Here is a 19,621-nt window from a genome sequence, read left to right as displayed (position 1 = left end):
AACATACCACACACAACGCCACAAGAAGCCAAATTACACGAACACCTGATCGACCAGATCTTGGTCAATTCCTCTTATTCTAGACGTCAAACAAGGTAGTCCCAAGTTTATCGATGTTGAAGTAGTCACAATGGAAACCCTTGAATCTATGTTATCCTTTTCTTTCTGTCATCTCGAGAAATACAACTAAAAGATAATGGTGTAAAACAATGTGTAAAAATAGTTCAGTGAGTTTCTTTAGTATTAAGTCTTTATTCAGCCTTTATTTACAGAAAGATAATAGGTTATAACACTTTTGATGGATGCAGGCCTCCACACAGAAAAAAAAGAAGAGATCGAAGACCAATAAATGGTTCAACTCGTTATGCTTGACAGTTAAGATAAACTTAGGAGACATGAAAGGGTAATATGACCTATAAAATAAAATAATTAAGGTTATATGGTATTGTCCAGCTTTCTGGTTTTAGACATATATACACATAGCTGTTCTTATACAATTTAGATGTGCAAGTGCACAAGTTATATTGCTAACATTTGGTTCACTTTGGCTGCAAAAAGCAGTGTTGCAGTTGTGCTGAAAGATAATGTTTTTGACAATGTAAAGTGTTAAGAACATATTCATAGATACATACACCTGCAAATTTTACATAAACATGAAACCTGTGATTCATCTCTGTACAATCTTCATCATTAAATAAACAGTAGTATGTCTATGGCATATTAGCTAAGATCACAAATAGAATGAATGATCCTTGTATAAAAGCCTGAGAATATTAAATTCTTCCCAGGTAGTCTTCAACCCTTGTGGAATCTAGGGTACATACATTTGACGTACATGTATTTCACAAAAACCCCAGTTTTACGTTAGTCATATTTTTTGCCTGGGTCAGCCTCCTGTCCAACACTTCTGGTCCGCTACGACTCTTGTTATTGCATAGTTCTTCATGTGGTAACTACTTTCTGGAAGTGTTTGGAACACTTATTCGTACCATACTTGCACAACAAACAAACAATCTCAAAAACAAATGAAAAAAAATTCTGCCAAAATGTTTAACAATTTCCCATCTTGATACATAGATTTATCAAGCCTGACATGGAATCTGAATTTACAACATAATTTTGTCACTACAGTTTAGCACATAAAGCATAAGTAGAATGCAGGTTTTTATACACATTAGTACCAAACCTCTACTTGACATATTGCCAATTACAGATATAGCCTACAGTATTTCAGTAGAGAATGTTTGCAATAGCTGCAAGCGTCTGTGACTAAAATGAGTTGTTTTTTTTGTTTTTTTTTTGTTTTTTGGGGGGAATAAAATACAGAAAAATAATCTACATTCCATTACATTGTCTGTCTCACACTGTAACAAGGTACAAATGGTCCTTTCTTTGGACAGTTCATCAACTTTCAAACTTTAGCACGTATCAAGCACTTGTTCCATGCACGCCATCACAGGCTTAACCGGAGACCAGCAGACAATATGGGAGACATTCTGAAGTTAACAAAAATACAACAGTAGTAATGAATGCAAATAACTGGTTCACCTGCTCAGGACACGTACACTATCAAATTTTGATGTGTGATAGAGGTGAGGTTTATGGACAAGGAAACCAGAGTGAACCACTCACTATTTGCCAGGTACAGTATTTGACATATGCCAAACATGAAGAGCCAATATAAGCTCATTCAGAGAATTTATATCCGTGCTAATAATGCAAATGTTATACATGGATCACGTTGGATTCAAACTCAATCTCAGAGGTCATAAAATAAAGCTCTGATAAAAATAAAAATCAAAGAATTCACTAAATATGGAAAACTTATGCACGGTTCGGAGTGGTTCATCTGAAGTTCTAGAAAGTGAATCTGCACAAGCAATTTTACAAAAATCAGAGAATATTTGATGCCATTGTTTTTTTTTTTTGGACAGGGAGCAAAGCAAGTCAAACAAGCAAACTGACAGATGGACTGTCACAGAGACTCCCTCTCTTTCCAGAAAAGCTTGGAATAAGAGAAAAAAAATTCTGGAAGACCTGAATTTATTGCTGACGGATTGCTGGCAGGCCTTTCCACGTAAGCCAGGGAGGAAACAAGCATGAGCTGCACTTGAACTCACAGCGACATTGGTAAAAGGCTTCTGGATCACTGTGCCATGCTGGCATATTAACCACCTCAGCTTGTTCCTTTAAGTATGTCACAATATTTTTCCAAAATCTACTTCATACTTACGGGTGTAGAAATAATCTGCTAAAACATCTTCAGGAACTCTTCAGCGCTAATTCTGGCTCTGGCATTGACAGACAGCTTCATCTCACTTATTTCTTTGTCAATCTCTTGCATGAACGTGACAACAAAGTCTACCAATTTGTTTTTGTACATCTGTTCGGCATGGAAGTTGGTTATAAGGAAACTGATGTCATAACCCTAAGACAAGTAAGAAGACAAAAAACATCAGTCAACTACAACACCAGAATATCAAGGCAGGATATTTCAGATAGAAATTTTACATAAAGAGAACATAGTAGTTACAGATTTGAATTGAAAAAATATGTAAAATACCATGTTATAACCCTGATAAATGAGACTCTTGATCCTTTTACACAATGATAGTAAAAAAAAAAATGTTAATCTCATTAAAATATCTCTTCTGAGAGAAAGTATCTGAAATAATGGCACCTTTCTTACCTCAACAGGTTTTCGTCGCAGAATGACAAAATTTTCTGCTCTCATCATCATAAACCGCATAAACTTTTTGCATAAAATCTTTTCAATTTCATCTGCCTGCAAAGCGAGCAAAAATTTAATAACGTTTAAATAATAATACAAAGGATACAAATGAGTAAGAGCATAAATGAGGTATCATCAAAGTTATAAACACATTGTATGAATTTTAGATTTAAAACAACTGTTAACTCTTCATGTTAAATGTTTCAGTATTTCAAACATTGTTCCTCCACAGTGAGGTAGAGCATACCTGTTTAACTGCAATACTAATTCTGAGGGAGTTTATAGAACCTTCTATTAACACCTTTTCTTTTTCATTTCTGCTGATGACAACTGGTGTCAATAAAAGCTCTTTGCTTGTTCTGAAAGAGAAAATACAAACATTTAGATAAACATCTATGCTCAACAGAAATTGGTATCTAAAATGAAATATGCTTTTTCTCCCATCCATATACCAGTCTGAAGATTTGAAATGAATGTCTTCGTTTATATTTAATAAGCTGTTTGATCTAGTAGTATTAAATATGTACCAGTACTTAAATGCATTTGTCAAATGGCCAATGTTATATTTCGACAATGGTGAATCAACATTTTTCTTTCTGCTTCACTTACTTCACTTCAACTTCTGGTTTGTTGTGTCTTTCTACAACCTGAGAGTCAAAGTTTTGTAGACACATAGCCGCAGTCAATGTGTGGCGCACTGCTGACAGATAAGGCTGGAGGGTGGCTGCCTACAATTGTATCGAATACATTAGATAATGCCAGACAAGAACACAGTAAAACTGATTGTCAAAAACACATTCCACCAGATGTTTGTATATCTTCACATGCTATCTAATTACAAACAATTATTAGAAATTAATTTTGTCCAAGGCACATACCCAGGTACGACAATAATTGTCTTATTGTGCTCTTGATCAAGGTTTTTCATTACATTTTTAGTCATATCCAGTACTGAAAGTATAACATTGCCACAGCAGTTCTGTACATATACCATCACGAGGGAGTTATGCAAATGTGCCAAGACCAAGTCTCAGATTTTCCTCTACCTCATATCACAGTGGTTGGCCACATATGCCAAGTTACGAAGCAAGCATTCTGGAAGTATTGCATTTACAATCTGCACTACATGTCCCCTACAGACTTGAGCTGTCAGAATAACAGCTATGTTAAAATCCAAACCAGAACATAAATGCCCATAATTTTGTTGAAAATACATGAAACAGACTAAAAATTGGAACTTAAAATGTGAGGCCATGAAACATTTGGAAAAAAAAAATGTGTGAAAAACTTTCTTGTTGGACTGACAGGGTACAAACCTATAGTTGGCCTTGGGTACCCATATCAAACTACCATAAACCAAAGGTACTACAATATGATCTAAACCCTATGAGAGAATCAGAATTTTATGATAGATACCAGGTTATCATAGAAAAAAATCTGAAGATCTGTCCCCAAAACCCCTCTGCATGAAGTCCCTAATGATAAAGTTCTGTGGTGGAAATAACAAACCTTTCGTAGTTTTCTCTAAAATTAAGGAAAACACTATTTCTGATAAGGAGCTAGCAAGCAGAAACGATTTGAGACTCGGGTGTGGGTTGTAGTATTGGTTTATTCACCAAGCACATTGCAGGTATGATATACCCCATCATTTCACCTGAATGGCCGAACGAGTAGTGGCTACATTTCTACAGTAAAATCACAGGAGCCTTTTAAGAAACGAGGCGCGGTATATGAAGGGCCGACGGACAAGTCGGCCAGCGCTGCTCAGTGCACGCATGAATTGTCGTGTATGTACCGGTATGTACAAATTGTGTGTCACTTCAGCTGTTGTGGTGTGACCGTTTTAGACATTACAATAAGTGTAATGTACATCCATGAACGCACATAGAAGGTTTGCAAATAATCATATCATCAAGCGGTATTGCATTGGAATTCAGTGCAACGAGATCAAGACATTCACACCTCGCATAGACTGATCAGTGACTTCCGCGTGTGGCAAATCCACTGCCGACGATCCCCGCCCCTCCAACACATGCAGCCCTGCTCGCAATCCCCAGCAGCGAACATGAAAATGACAAAATGTTGGGTTGTGTAAACCCAGCCCATAGCCAATATGTCTTAGTGTTTCACACCTTTTTAACAATCGTTCAGGTAAATTTACTTGTAGAAAAATACTCACCATTGTTGAAAATGATGAAGCGCCTCACCGGCAGACGGAAATGACACATTCAACTTAGTGCGCCCCCTATAGATAAACGAGTTAGACAAGGGAGATAATGCTCATCGCATCACGATGTGCTCACTACAAGACATGGTAGGGCACCGCCACTGACAAGATCAACTTAAACAAAAAAATAAAATAAAAAAATACCAGTTTGTGGTCAACATGGCCCAACTTTGGGATTTGTTTTGTTAAATGTTTAAGCTATGACTAGCCTATGCAAGAGTAACGGAGCAGAATTAAACAGCAGAAGGAAACACTACTGTAACACAAATCGATACCAGTCGCAGTACGTTTTTATACTTTAGTGAAACGAGGTACATAATAATTTGAATCTGTCCATCTGATCATCCCTCCATCCATCGGCCTGTGTTAAACAATAACTGCTTGAATTAATTAGATTTTGTATGAATGTGTGAAAATCACAGGTATAGAAAATTTAGTATCTTTCAATCTACAATTAATTGGTCAATCTAGCTTAAGGTGCCACAGGCTGTAGTGAATGTACAGGACATCACAAATAATTTATCCCAAGTCCTTTGGCATCATGATCATTTGTAAATGTGTAGCCCTATTATTTTTCAGCCTTAACTGTGCACATTCTCAGTAAGCTACCTATTATTGCACATCACAAAAGAACTTTCTCATCAGCATCCCACTGAAAAATCCATAGGCCTAGATTTCTGCTAAATCTAAAGTAATTGGAAGTTCAGCTGTCAAATGCTTTTTTTATAGGCATGCACAGAATGTTGTTAAATTTAGGACATGTCTATGTATAGGCGGCCTGCACTAATAATCTACTTTCATATGCATTCAAGTAAACAGAACACAACATAAGGAAATACTTATTGCCACACAAGTGTATGGACAAACACTTTATTAATAGAAATCGTGAAATGTATATTTTCATTCCACCAGGAATTATAACAGCATGACATATTCACATTTGTACACTGCTATATGCTCCTGTATCACACATGCAGACACTTTTTCAGTCAAGATCTGACACACTTCTACTGTGACTAAACAGAACTTCTCTTGCAACCTTTAATCTACATGACGCACCGGTAGGCTACTCTTCAACTCTTACAAAAGATATCCTAAATTCATTTTTGTGCTTGCAATACACAAAATACACAAGCAAAAATATTACAAACAGGATTCCACCATCTGTTTTTTTTCCATAGGGATATCAAATTCTGGAAAGTCAATTTCAACCTGAATGATGTTGTTATGTTTGCATAGGAAACATTTAATTGTAGGAAAATTCCATTTTCTTTCTAATATGGTGAGAAATACTATCACAATCAACCCATTGTTTATAAGAATGGCAACTGAAAATGACACTTAAGGATGAGAAAGAGATATTGTTTCAATAAAACATCACTAGCAGAACAAAAACATCTAACTGTTCAAAATGGTTGTTTTAACTGCATTTTAGGTCCCAGTAACATAGCAGTTTAAAGTTTTCCAGTAATAAACAGGTTTTTGACATGGGCTCAATCAGTCATATTACGTCAGCACTAACAATAAATTAAACCAGTAATCACACTTGTTGACAAAAGATATTTTAAATAGGCAAACAGATATGTACAATCATTATATTAGTAGCTAAACACATACACACAACTCCATCAATTCATTATATACATCCTGGAAGCACCACAAGCTTTGCTATTTTGACAACAGTTTATCATTATTTAAGCCTAATTCTAATGCATTTATTAATGTTCTATGACAGGCTTCAGGTCTGGTGCAAAATATGGAACAGAGGGACATTTAAGACACTGAAGCAATAATTTTACCTACAATGAGTCTGGATTAAGCCTGTACAGTCTTATGTGTTAGAATGTGAGAGCTTTCCTGTCTTGACTGACAACTTTCTGTTGTTATGAAATCCTCATGTCTCAATTACCAAGCAAGTATATGGTATAAAGGAAGTTTACTTTCAGTCAAAAACATACAAAATTTTGATAGCTGAAAAATGTATAGCTACTATAGGCATTTTCAATCACTAACAGGCTGCAATAACTTGCCTTAAATTTTCACTGCATTATGATGTGTCTTGAGCCAAATAATATCAGGACTTATTCACTTAAGCTCGAAAATTAACTGTCAATCCATCTAAGGCAGCATTATGTCCATGATAAAGTCTTGGAATGATATACTAGTATATAAGATCTCTTCTTTTATATGGTGAACAGAACATCATAAATGAGTCACTGTGATCAGGGCCAAACCTTTGGTCATGTAATCAAAGTACACACATATCACACAGACATCCAACACATATATTACAAAAAAAACCTTAGCACATTTAAATACTTCCTTGTACATTAACACACATCATTATTTAAAACCAGACAGCAAACTTTGGTAACACTCGCTCCCAATCTATAACATATATTTACACCTGACCATATTAACTGAAAATATTAACTTGTGATGTAATAAAGGAAAAAAACAAATGAGTTCACAGCTTTGGATCATACTGATACAGACAGGAAGTAGTTTTACGAGTTCCCCATTACAGAGATCCTGCTAGTGATGGGTTACCCAACTTGTTGTGCTAATGGGATTTGAGCCAGAGATACCTGGATTTTCAGGCCATGCTTCTACCACTAGACTCAAGTGCCCCCTTGCCCAAAGGTAGACATCTCGCCTATAATTCCCCATGTTACAATATATAGGCTCGATCATTACAAACTGGATACATAAAACCCATAAACTTGTAGCAGCATTTAAAAAATAATGTAAAACATTAAACAACTACATTTACTCCTTTCATGCACATTGAAACACAACTGGATAATAAACTATTTACATTGTAACTTTTGATTACAAGTTGAAATGTTGCATAAATTGTCACTACTCTACCGGCTACTTGAGAACTCCCATCTGGTTTGCAAGCCTTTATATAGCACAAAAAATACATATTCTTTTTGATTTGGCTACAACGTTGCTTGGACACACCAGAATAACTGTTTGAACAGGCTCCAGGCACCTTGCTGGGACTCTCACTGATGAAAGCAACAATTGATTCTGAATCACAGTCATCTGAGGTTAGCTGCTGTCACTATCAGTCATGCACATATGTTAGGAGCATTCTGTGTGGGTAGTCACCATGTTTCCTATCCGTTGTGTAACAGTTCGACACGTTCGGCCACCTGGTAATGAAAGATAGAAAGCAAATTTGTGAGTATCAATCTGAGCAGAAAAGGGGCAACTGGTACAACAAATGCTCATGCAGTTTTTTAAGCAAAATTTATAATAATGAATACATTTCCAAAATTAGTCTGTGTTCACCCTACCTATATCAGCACCATGCAATCTGTATAAAGCAGACGAACATTAAGTTTACGACTGTGTTAGTGGAGGTAACAGGCAGAGTCTAATGAAATCCACACCCTTTACCTGCCAATAATATGTAATCACAAAGTGACATTAACATTTGATGAGCAACTATTAATGAAAGGTGTAAAAGAGGAGTAACATCTCAGATACCAATGATTTAATCCAAATTTAAAAAAAAAAAGATTAGCTGTATATTATTGAAAAAAAAAAATAAAAATGCCCTCACATATCTATTTGGATTATGGCTCCTGGTCATAGTTATTATGATTACCTTGAGTGGAGGTCCTGTGTTTGCTGGCTGTCTTCATGTGCTGAGCATGGGCTTTTGCATGGTGAGCTTGTTGAGAATGATGGATGTTGTGATGGTGATGAACATCATCAAAGTGATCAAACATATTTAAACTGTCTCCAAAAAATCCATTATCAAGTCCCCCAAATCCAAAATCTCCAAAGGGATCAAAGTCAAATCCATTACCATCACTTTCAAAGTCGTCGTCACTGAATAGATCATCAAAGTTAAACCCCTGATTGAATGAAAACTTAAATCCACTGTTATCACCAGCATGGTCACTGTGCTTATGATCAAAAAAATTGTCAAATCCTTTGAAGAAGTCATCAAAGTTGAAGTCAAAACCATTGGATCCACCACCATTACTGTCAAAGTTTTCTCCGTGTAGATCGTACTGCTTCCGTTTCTCCTTATCAGAGAGAACTTCATACGCTGGATTAAAAAATACAAGCCAAAATAAGAGTAAGATAATGGCTGTGATGTAATAAACTTTAACATTTTATCTCAGCACCTTTTTATAGATTATAATGGAATTAGGCCTACATGTCATTTTACAGAGCTTACAGTTAAACTCCATGTAGAAATATCTGTTACAACTGTAGCTGCATTTCCAGCTTTAAATAATGAACAGTGATTAGTTATAAACACTTTTTACCTTTTGCTATCTCAACAAACTTCTCCTGGGCTTTTTCATCCTTCTTGTTCTTGTCAGGATGGTATTTTAGAGCCAGCTGTCTGAATGCCTTCTTTATCTGTTTGTTTGTAGCATCTTTTTTAACACCAAGGATATCATAGTAGCTCTGCTTAGCAGCTACTCTGACAGAAAGAACTCCACAGAATGCCGACAGCAGGATAAGTCTCTCACACCTCATACTTATACCTGTTATACACTACAACAAAAAAATACACTGATGCCATAAAATCTCTAAATCAGTAAATGACAAATACTACTCGATTTCATACAACATATTACAAGCCCCTGGAATGATGTACCCAACCAACATTTTCTATACCCGCATTGTTCCCATCTCGTAGTTTAAAATACGTTTAACGACAAAGCCATCTAGTGTACCGAAAATGGTCTCCAGATACTAAACAGCTGACAACTTCGGATAAAAGGTAGTCACATTGCCAGGATGCACGAGGTAACGGCCCATTTAAATTGTTACCTTTCTACTGACTAAGCTGACGAAATAAAGTTCGCTTAAACAATACCTGTTTGGTCAATGGAACTGGTAAACAATGACAATTTCCCAAAGCCTGAAACCACGCTGTCAAGATAGCTCATAGGCAGATACACTTATCAGGATTAAATGCTGACGTGCTGGAAATTGCGGCCTTTTTGACAGATCTAACCGGATGTTCTAGCGGTAGGCGCCGAGGACACGACTATTTGTCTCATTGGTGAATGGCAGTCACGTGACACAGCTAGACTCATTTTGTAAACAAAATATGGCAGACGACTTACTTCCACTGATCGGTCATCTCATGGAGGAGGAGGCATCTGGCAGTGAACAAGGTTGTGTGAAAGTGACATTGAATTAAGTGAAAAGTGTTATTTTCTAAAACAAGTTAAATCATATTTAAGCTCTATTAGCAGACGCAAAATGTAAGAATTTATCATTGCAATGAGTTCATGTCTCCCATGTTTATACTCATTTAATTCACTGAAAGCATAATGGTGTGTCCAGATTTCGTTATGAATGGTTATAATTATATATCTGTGGTACGGTAATAATGGTTTCACACTGAAGTCGGCAAAAGTTTCAAATCAAATTTTTCTCTTGTAGAGGAATCAGAAACGGAGGAAGTGGCGATGTCTGTAGACAATAATGACGTTGAAAAGAAAGAACCAGTTGCGGCTAAATCAAAGAAACCACTTCATGTGAAATATGACTCTTCACTACCTGGTGTACATTCAGTAAGTCATGGATGTGTCAGCAACTACTTATCAGTAGATACTTGCTGGTGATTAAAGCATAATAGTGGCCAAAGCTAGTCTTAGAAAAGAGTAGGCCTGTATCTGCTAGACTGTTTTAAGTAGATTCTAGTATGGTATATAGCCCCAGGTGGCTATCTTAGAACCGTCTTTATAATCGAATGGCAAACCAAAAATCTGATATCCTGCCAGTGAATATAAAGACAGGTGTAGAATTGGCACACAGGGCTAGATACGATATAGCCTTTACAGTTTTGGTATGAGTGTGCATGTAGATCGAAGGATTAGGTTTTATTATGTGCTAGTAGTTTTAAACTCTGTGTAGTCTGGTTAAATGGGTTAAGTGGGTTTCTCAATGCAAGAGTGTTTAACATGGTGGCTGCTAGAAGAATAACATAGCAGTTTAAAAATGGTAAATGATTTGTGTCATCTAAACAAACTAATGACTTTCATGCATGTTCCCATGAAACAAAAGGCTTTGTTTTTCTACAGAAAACAAATAATTCATAAGTGAAAGTTGTATAAACACCCATACACATGTGGGCTATGAACCACTTTGCTCTTTCCCAAATTTTTAGTAAATGCACAAATATCCCCAAACGGAACTTTCATGTACAAGGGACTATGGTCAGTGCTGTCATCAACACAAACTGTTATTAAAAAGTTCTTACAAACTTCTCATTTCTGTTTTAAGTATTTAGGAAATGATCTTGAAGACCTACGAGGGAGAACAATCCATGAAGAGGACAAGCTCCTTGACCTTCCTGTTTTGTCGCTTCCAGGTGTGGTTTTGGTGCCAGGACAGACTATACCACTCAGTCTTTTCCAGCCACAGACAGTTGCCATGGTCAGAAATGTTGTTGAGAAGGACAAGACTTTTGGGCTTGTTACAGCTAGGTGCGTAATATTTAAGTAAAGTATTTAAGTTATAATTATAACAATATTTTCAATCACTAGGACAGGCCAGGTTTTGATTTCAATTCCAGCCATCAAATTGCATTCCCACATAAATAATAACCAACAATTGTATTCACGGAATGTATAAATTTAATTAAAAAGGCTGCTTCATAAAACAAAAAAGCGAAGAAAAAGTTGCGAAGTGGACAACCGTTTGTCCTCTGGGGCGATCAAAGGCAGGAAACTCTGAAAAGAAACTCTAAAAAAATGGAGAAAAAGTAACCGCACTATATGTAAGACAAATAAAATAACTTAAAATTATAAATATTTATAATATTTATATTTATATTTATAATATAAATTTCCAGCTTGTACTGAGACTGAAAGGCAAATGAGCGAGTAAAATGGGGTAAATTGAAAATTACCTTCATCTAACTTTTTGGGACAGCAGTGATTTTAAATGACTTTATTACAAGTAGTCCTAGACATGAGTGTGTCTTATCATAAGTCGTCGTCATATGAATGAAAAATTGTTGAGCACGACGTTAAACCCCAAGCACTCACTCACTCTTATCATAAGTTGTCAGTCGAAGGCTGCGCACATGCATGTAGCAAAGCTTGACAGCATAGAATGCATACCCCGCTTAGTGAAATTGGCTTGGAAAGACACATTGTCACCTCATTTAGATCATAATTTTAATTGACATTGACATACAACTGTCTTAAGTTACTTACAAAGCAAGTAGAGACAGAGCCAAGCAAAATTTAATTGTAATTTATCCACACTTACTGATTAATTTTGTTCTGATTTTTATATGCAAGGCACTTCAATCTTAAAATGTGCAATGGTGCTAAATTCTGTCCATTGTTCACACCTCGTGAGGAAAAAAGCGGGAAATATGTGCATTCCTAATCAAGTGCTGTAATAAGGAGGTTCCGTCAGCGAGTCCAAGAAGGTCAGCTTCTGCCATTTTCACTTACGCCTACCCCTAGTGCCACTTGTCGGCATGTGAGAATGCTACTTGGAAAGGAAATTTGTAGATTCTTCCACTCTCACAGCATTGTCAGACATTGGTGATAATAAGTAGTTGATCATGCTCCTTTGACCATTTGTGCAGGTTAGCATTCCTTGAACACCACTTGTCTTCCACCAATATGGTGTGCTTTATATGTGGGAAAGTCCGTTAGTAACATGCCAAAGGCTGATGGTTTGTACTAGGCACTGCAGTTTCTTCAACCCATGAAAGTGAAAGCTATGGTATAAATGAGAGTATGAGGATGGCATTCAACATCAACAAAGTGAAATATTGCTACTAAAGCCGTGAAGTCAGGGTTCCAGCCATTATTTAGGTAAAGAGCAACCTTTGGGCACCCAATTTTGGGCACTTTCAGTTAGCTGAATGGTGCCTTTATGCATTGGAATATAAACAGCTTAATTATAAAGGGTACATTTTTCCTGATCATCAATACATTGTATGTACAGTCTATATATCATGTACATGCAAATGTGCTAGATGTAGTAATTGGCCTTTGGATAGTTTTGGAAGGAGTGCAAGTTTTGTGTTGTTTATCAAAGTTTAATGATTTTCAGCATGCATATAATACATATATAGCCCTTTTAACTCACTTTAGCTTTATAGCTGTAACAGTTTTCTGTCACTTGGCAAACTATGTGGGAGAAATTGCTTTTTTTTTGCATTTTGATCGCAATTTGCAACAAAAGTATACATCGCTTGAAGAGAGTCGTTTATTTTGGCAAAGAATTTTTTGTTAATGAACAAGTTCTTACATCACTAAACGATGCTATTTCAAGATATTTTCAGGTATGTATTTGTTTTTAAGGTATGACCAGTCAGAGTTCACTCATACATTCATGGCAAGCATTGGCACAACAGCTGAGATTTTCTCCATGAAAGATGACATGGATGAGCAGTCTGGCATTTCTACACTAAGAGTTAAAGCACGAGGAAGGCAACGCTTCGAGATCTGCGAAACCAACAGGCAAATAACAGGGTAACTGATTAGCTTACAATTGTTTTTATTCTTTATTACATACATGTACTTATTAACATTCTTTGGTATTTAAACTTTCATCTGAAGACAATAAAAGTAATATAGAACTCAAATAAAACATGCTCATCTATTGAGTTATTTCTGACAAATGTATGTTTAACTCTGGGAGGCCAAAAGGTTCATGTGAACTGACCATTTACCAGCTGCAAGACACCTGATATGTCTTGCCATGGATTATTGTTATGCGTCTCAATATATTGAATTTTTTTTTTTTTAAGAGTTTTAATGGCAAAAGTTAGAATTTTGCCAGAGCGTCATCTTCCACCACCCTTGGAAGGTGCCACCCCCTTAAGCTATGCCAGATTTTGTGGGGGTTTGGCTGATGATGAACCTATTGTTAACACAGCTGTGGGCAGGCATGGTCAAGTGCTAGCCAGCGTGAAGATGTCCAGAGGTCCAAAGGTATGTCAGATTAGTCAAGTGGTCAGCATCTGCTCCAGATTCATTGACAGGTGCCCTATACCACATTATATCGTGCTCTGATAAGCACAACTTCCATCTAGTACGAGTTTGTTTGTCTTGTGGCACTATATTTCTAAACAACTGAGGTAAATCCAAACGCTCTGGATTTACTCGTAGGCTTACTGGTAGTCTCCCCAGATGAGATTAGATTTTAGTTTATGCTTGAATTCATTAGTAGACCTCCGGTACTTGATTAGAATTTGGTCAACGCTAACTGCATTTCACCTAGTTTTCTAGTTCATATTTGGCTCTTGAGCTCTTCAGAACTTGTTTTAATTTCAGATGGACAGATTCAGTGGAGCCAATTTTACCTGGTGGCCTCCATGGGTGTACAAAATGTATGATGAGGTAAGAGCTTATGTGCAGGTGATAATCATTTTGTTTCTTGTTTCACATGCACAATTTTTGTGTATAGATGAGTGCCTTAATCATACTGAAAGTGGTGAGAAAACCTGGACCGAGTCATTAAAGTGCTTGCCTTTCAATTGTCAGAACATACAAGGCATGGGTTTAAAACTAGCCGTAAGCAAGGAATGTGTATAGTTGCTCTGTCTCTCACTGTTTGAGGGACCTTGGTGACAAAAGTTAGTCAAGATTCATTGAAGATCATTTGTCTTCCACCATTATGATGTGCATATTATATCTACATTACATCTCAGAAAGTGGGTCTGAAGTTCAGCTTCAGGTGCTCAAATTTTCTCAAGCCATAAAAGTGATCACTATCATAGGGTGTTCAGTGACAGTCAAAAGTATAATATCATACTTGATAAAACCTAAAATCCTTGTACTTCTGTATCAGGATATATATTATACATACATGGTTAAAACAGATGGACTTGGCTGAAGGAAGCAGACTAGAGATTTTATTCCTTATTCGCCTTGATTAGATTAATAAGCACTCTGTATAGGTTGCAGTAAATTTGATTTGTGAGAAGGGGAGCATATGTCAAGTTTTAATCTCATATTACCTGTAAGCACTTTCACTCCAACTTTATATCACATGTACCTGAAACATCTATGTTGTATTGTAGAAGATACTGATGCGAAAAATTAAGGATGAACTTCAGAGCTGGAATGAGACACTGAAGCCTCACACAATGCCATCTGATCCTGTGGAGTTTTCCTATTGGGTTGCCCAGAATCTGCCTGTGGATGATAGCATGAGACTGTTTTTTCTCAGTCTGCATAGTGCTGTGCAGAGGTTACGCAGTGAACTGAGCGTCATGCAGATGGTGAGTTGTATGGATATAAAGAACAGTTCTTCATTTTGTAGATTTGACCATGTCAGCATTTACTTGAACACCCATTATATACCTGAAATACAGATGTGCTTCCTCTCAGTGAAAATGATGGACTAGTCTTGTAATATGTAATACATGTCTTGTGATCAATGTATGTAGATGTTTGATTGTTAAGATGCAACGGCAAGTCTTGTGATCATCATGAACTGTACCGTTTTTTTTCTTGATGCATAGGTGTTTGCAGTTGACTAGGTTTTTCATTTCAGTTTATAATACCATGTGTAAATGAATCTTCATTTCCCTTGTTGTTTTACAGTGCACTGTTTTGTGTTGCCAAAATTGTGGAAAGGAGGTGACAAACAAGAATGATGTGTTTAGCATGGCTGCCGAGGGGCCTCTTGGAGCCTATGTTAACCCTGGTGGTCATGTTCATGACACACTCACTGTTTATAAAGCTCGTGGCTTACAGCTGGTTGGTCATCCGTCCTCAAAACACAGTTGGTTCCCTGGGCAAGTATAGTTTAGGTTTCTTTTAGCTGTAATATATTGTACGTCATTGTATTCTGGAAATCCTTGAAAATGGCATCAGACATATTCAAATAAATAAATAAATCTTCTAGCCATAAATATTCATATCCAGCGCTTTAATAAATAAGTCTCAGTGTAAATTGAAACAATAATATTGAAAAATTGCTTTTCTGTTTTTAAAATTCCATGACCATATGGTGGAGTTATAATATCAAAAGTTTCTTTGGGGTAGCAGGCCTGGTCAGACTTTGTGGGTGTGGTTTTTACCCCTCCACCAAGAATTAGCCTAGGGGTATTGTTGTTGCACCCTGCCGGCTGTCTGTCGACTTTCTTGTCCCAGCAATGCCTTAAATAAAATTTACCAAATTTGTGCCTTAAGTGTATAAAGACATGGAGAAGAAACCTACTGATTTTTGATGACCTTGTCATATTTTTTCAAGGTGAACAGGTCTCTTAAAGTTAAATGCCAAGTAATGCTTGTAAACTTAATATCTTCTGAAGGCAATTAGCAAAGTTAATGAAACTTACGTCACATATACTTCATGTGGAATTGTTGTATACCTGTTGATTGTCAGCGAGCTAAACCTATTTTTTAAGGTCTTCAGGGTTATTCTAAGGTTAAGTGTGAGCATGTTGTGTCTTAAACAGGTAAAGCTAAAGCTTCACCATTGTTGACCACATTTACAAGAACATTTAAAAAAAAGAACAAAAAAAAAGTGGGTTCCAAGAAACATCCTTTTCCTACCACAAAGCTATCTAGATTTCCCAAAGAAATAGATGCATGCTGATTTCAGGCTTAATGCTCGAAGACCTCTGTACATATTATGACAGCATATACATTGTGTAGTTCTCAAGGCCAAGGAGTTTGAAATGCATTGCGCAGTACTTTTATGTTTCTGCATTTATAAAATACTGCATTATACCTGGTTTACTTGAGAACTTTTTCAGTTTTGTTTCTTGTAGGTATGCCTGGACAATTGCTCAGTGTGAAGAGTGTTTCAGTCACATGGGATGGCGGTTCACGGCCACCAACAAGAAGCTCTTGCCACAGAAGTTCTGGGGTCTCTGTCGAACGTCTTTGATTCCAAGTCTCAAAAACTCAGAAGGCAAAAAGGAAGAATCAACCTCGATGATCTTGTAAATTTGGCTACTTTTGCTGAAGGGCTATGTGCGGCGCTTCTAGTCTAAAAGCTGTGAAATAGACAAAAGATTATTGATACATGGACTCTGATATTGACTTCTACATTGCTAACAGGCTGAGCTGCAGACCAGTTATCAAATAGTTCACCGAGTTAGTCAGCGGATGGCTCATGTATACCGTGATAGTGATTTATCCTGTGGCTTTGAGGAGCAAGATTTATGTCAGTGTGATCCCTTTAGAATATATCCCTGTTTGGAACAGTGTATGGTGGATAAGTGGCATAATCTGTGTGCATCAACTGTGTATTTGTGTCAGTAACTAAGCGCAGTGCCCCTCAGCAAAGCGATTAAACACACGGGCATGTCAAGCTAATGAAAGAAGAGTTAGCGCTTTACCATGTTTACCAGACTTCAAAATGAAGCGTAAGACATTAGGGACCTTTAGTTAGAAGTCACAAGTACGAACTTGTAACTTGTAACCTCACACCAGAGTTAGTTTATCTAGTTGAAGTTACAAGTTGATCTTGTAACTCCTAAAGTCCTTTAATGTCTTCCATTTCATTTACTTTAGAAAAGTCTGTCAATTTCAAGTCTTGCTTGTGTAAGCAAGTCAAAGTGATTTGTGAGGAGCAGTAATGTTGGTATTGACTTTTTTTTACACTGCCCACATTGATATGCCTGATATTTTGCTTTAAACTGTGGCAAATCAACAGTCTGTGGTACAGTTTGTAAATGCACAATTTGCTGAAAGCTGTCTTCTGACTGCAGTTTCAAGGCAGATGTAAGCACTTACCTGTGATCAGTTCACTTCCAGACTGGTACTACATGCACATGCTGCTATGGACATTGTACTATGTGCATGGCTAAAACTTTGAATTGTAATTTCAACCCGGATCTCAATGGACTCAACTGGTCTTGTGGCCAACCTTGGTGCTTATCAGTGTTGTAAATTTGTGAAGAACAAAGGAAGGAAATGTAAAATAAGGACTTTTCCTGAGTGTTGTAACATTCTGTTTTACCATATGTGGCTTCTTTGTTCTATAGGTCTATGTGTATACACTTGACTTGATATCTGACAAAATGTGTAGACTAGCTTACAATGCAGTCTGCAAACTGAGAATCAATCTACTGAAACATAAACATGTTTATGGATTGTTATAGATTGTCTTTGTCTAAAACTGTGATATGTTTATTTATAAGAGTGGTTTGTTGCAGATTCCCCTGCTCTCATTGTTCATTAGGACCTTGGTGACAATAAGTGGCAGACCCTGTAGATGGAGCTGCATTCTCAGTCTTAATTTTGTTCAGTACCACTTGTAATGTGGCATGCAAACGTGTACATCACTTACAAAAGTTTGTCAGTGACTTGCCAAAGGTCAGTGTTTTGCCTCAGGCACTGCAGTTTCCTTCACCTATAAACTTTATCACCGTCGTGTAAGTGAAAAAAGGCTTTACAATTAAATAAATAATGTTGAGGTTTGGGTAATCAAACCATGTATGTAATTTGATGGTATCTACAAGCAGGTCTTTCAATTGTAATATCTAAAATAAACTGTAAAAAATTTCAAGATTATGTTCAAAATTCTGTTCTTTCAAATGCAATTAATTTTCATCAACAATGATTTCACACTGATGAAGAATGAAGCACCTTTTTGTTTTTAAATGAATTCAGATAGTGCATTTCTTTGGGAGGACAATCCAGATGTTTTACTAATAAACATGTAGAAACAGCATATTGACTGTACTGAGTAAAAGTGAACTACAGATATATTACTGGATGAGGACAACTGAGACCACATTAAGAAAATGGTGAGGGTTTAATATGAAAGGAAAATATCTTTCGGTTTTTGTTTATGTTTTCTGTGTTTAATAATTGGTACAAATAAAGTGTACACTTGCCATATGTATACTGTACACTTACGTTTATAACATGTAGCCATGGTAACTATTAAAAATCATATCTGAGAGAGGTTTGAATTATATGTAGATCACGGAGAAGGAGACACATGTAATGGAAACTTTTTGTTTTTTGCTTTTGAAGTTGCTATATTTAACAGCTATTCATGGACGAGCAATTAACGGAGAATGAAAATGTGAATATTTTGCTTGTCTGCTGTGGTCTTACCTGATAGCATAAGAATAAACCATTTAATGTATTTATGTTTTTGTCTTTATAATTTATTGCCTGATTTCTTCCTCATGGATAAAATGGGATAGGAGCAATTTAACAATTATTAGTTCAGTGTAGGATGGAAACAAATCCTTTATAATGCTGTCAAGTGTATGACAGTGATAGGTTGCTGTACAGTTTTTTTTTGAGGGGTGGTAAGTCATCATTTTTGTCCTATTTCTTAACGGGGAAGATTCGAATTTGGAAATTTGGATTTTGTGCCTCAGCTGCTAGTGTTTAGAAGCTCTTACACTGACTCATACAAGTGCAAAAATTCTTAACCGTGTCATTTAACAATAATCAAATACTACTTAGTATATAAATTCAATAAATTCCCTTGGGTGGTTTATAGATTGGCATACAACTCAACTCAACTCAACTAGTCTTATGTACTGAGGAACCCGTGAACCTCCTCTTCTCAAGATGGTCCAAAGATATAAACTCATTTGTTATTTCCATTATTATTTCACAACTATCGGTGCATGCTCATAAAACAGATATGAAGTAGACTATGCACTGCCGCGTCACAGAGTAAAAGGAAGCGTTCTTCTCTCTTCTGGACCTTCTGTGTAGCCC

The 19,621-nt window shown here is 36.6% G+C and overlaps 3 protein-coding genes across 3 annotated transcripts; 1 reads left to right on the top strand and 2 right to left on the bottom strand.

Annotated features, from left to right (window-relative positions):
* Positions 1-228: 228 nt before the first annotated feature.
* On the bottom strand, positions 229-4,956 carry LOC135470239 (actin-related protein 2/3 complex subunit 4). The gene is made up of 6 exons (XM_064749059.1): positions 4,911-4,956; positions 3,341-3,459; positions 2,979-3,090; positions 2,690-2,785; positions 2,234-2,428; positions 229-1,496 (listed from the first exon to the last, which is right to left on the bottom strand). The coding sequence occupies exons 1-5, from the start codon at positions 4,911-4,913 to the stop codon at positions 2,252-2,254; spliced, it is 507 nt and encodes a 168-aa protein (XP_064605129.1). The 5' UTR covers positions 4,914-4,956; the 3' UTR covers positions 229-1,496; positions 2,234-2,251.
* An 852-nt stretch (positions 4,957-5,808) lies between these two features.
* LOC135470149 (dnaJ homolog subfamily B member 9-like) lies at positions 5,809-9,962 on the bottom strand. The gene is made up of 4 exons (XM_064748925.1): positions 9,811-9,962; positions 9,251-9,485; positions 8,578-9,027; positions 5,809-8,119 (listed from the first exon to the last, which is right to left on the bottom strand). The coding sequence occupies exons 2-4, from the start codon at positions 9,465-9,467 to the stop codon at positions 8,049-8,051; spliced, it is 738 nt and encodes a 245-aa protein (XP_064604995.1). The 5' UTR covers positions 9,468-9,485; positions 9,811-9,962; the 3' UTR covers positions 5,809-8,048.
* Positions 9,963-10,045: 83 nt separating this feature from the next.
* On the top strand, positions 10,046-19,035 carry LOC135470148 (protein cereblon-like). The gene is made up of 9 exons (XM_064748924.1): positions 10,046-10,114; positions 10,386-10,516; positions 11,229-11,431; positions 13,274-13,444; positions 13,723-13,906; positions 14,249-14,314; positions 14,998-15,198; positions 15,524-15,717; positions 16,699-19,035. The coding sequence occupies exons 1-9, from the start codon at positions 10,048-10,050 to the stop codon at positions 16,874-16,876; spliced, it is 1,395 nt and encodes a 464-aa protein (XP_064604994.1). The 5' UTR covers positions 10,046-10,047; the 3' UTR covers positions 16,877-19,035.
* The last annotated feature ends 586 nt before the right edge of the window (positions 19,036-19,621 follow it).

This window comes from Liolophura sinensis, chromosome 7 (assembly GCF_032854445.1).
Source record: "Liolophura sinensis isolate JHLJ2023 chromosome 7, CUHK_Ljap_v2, whole genome shotgun sequence".
Lineage (NCBI taxonomy): Eukaryota > Metazoa > Mollusca > Polyplacophora > Chitonida > Chitonidae > Liolophura > Liolophura sinensis.
This window is presented reverse-complemented; position numbering and strand designations above follow the sequence as displayed.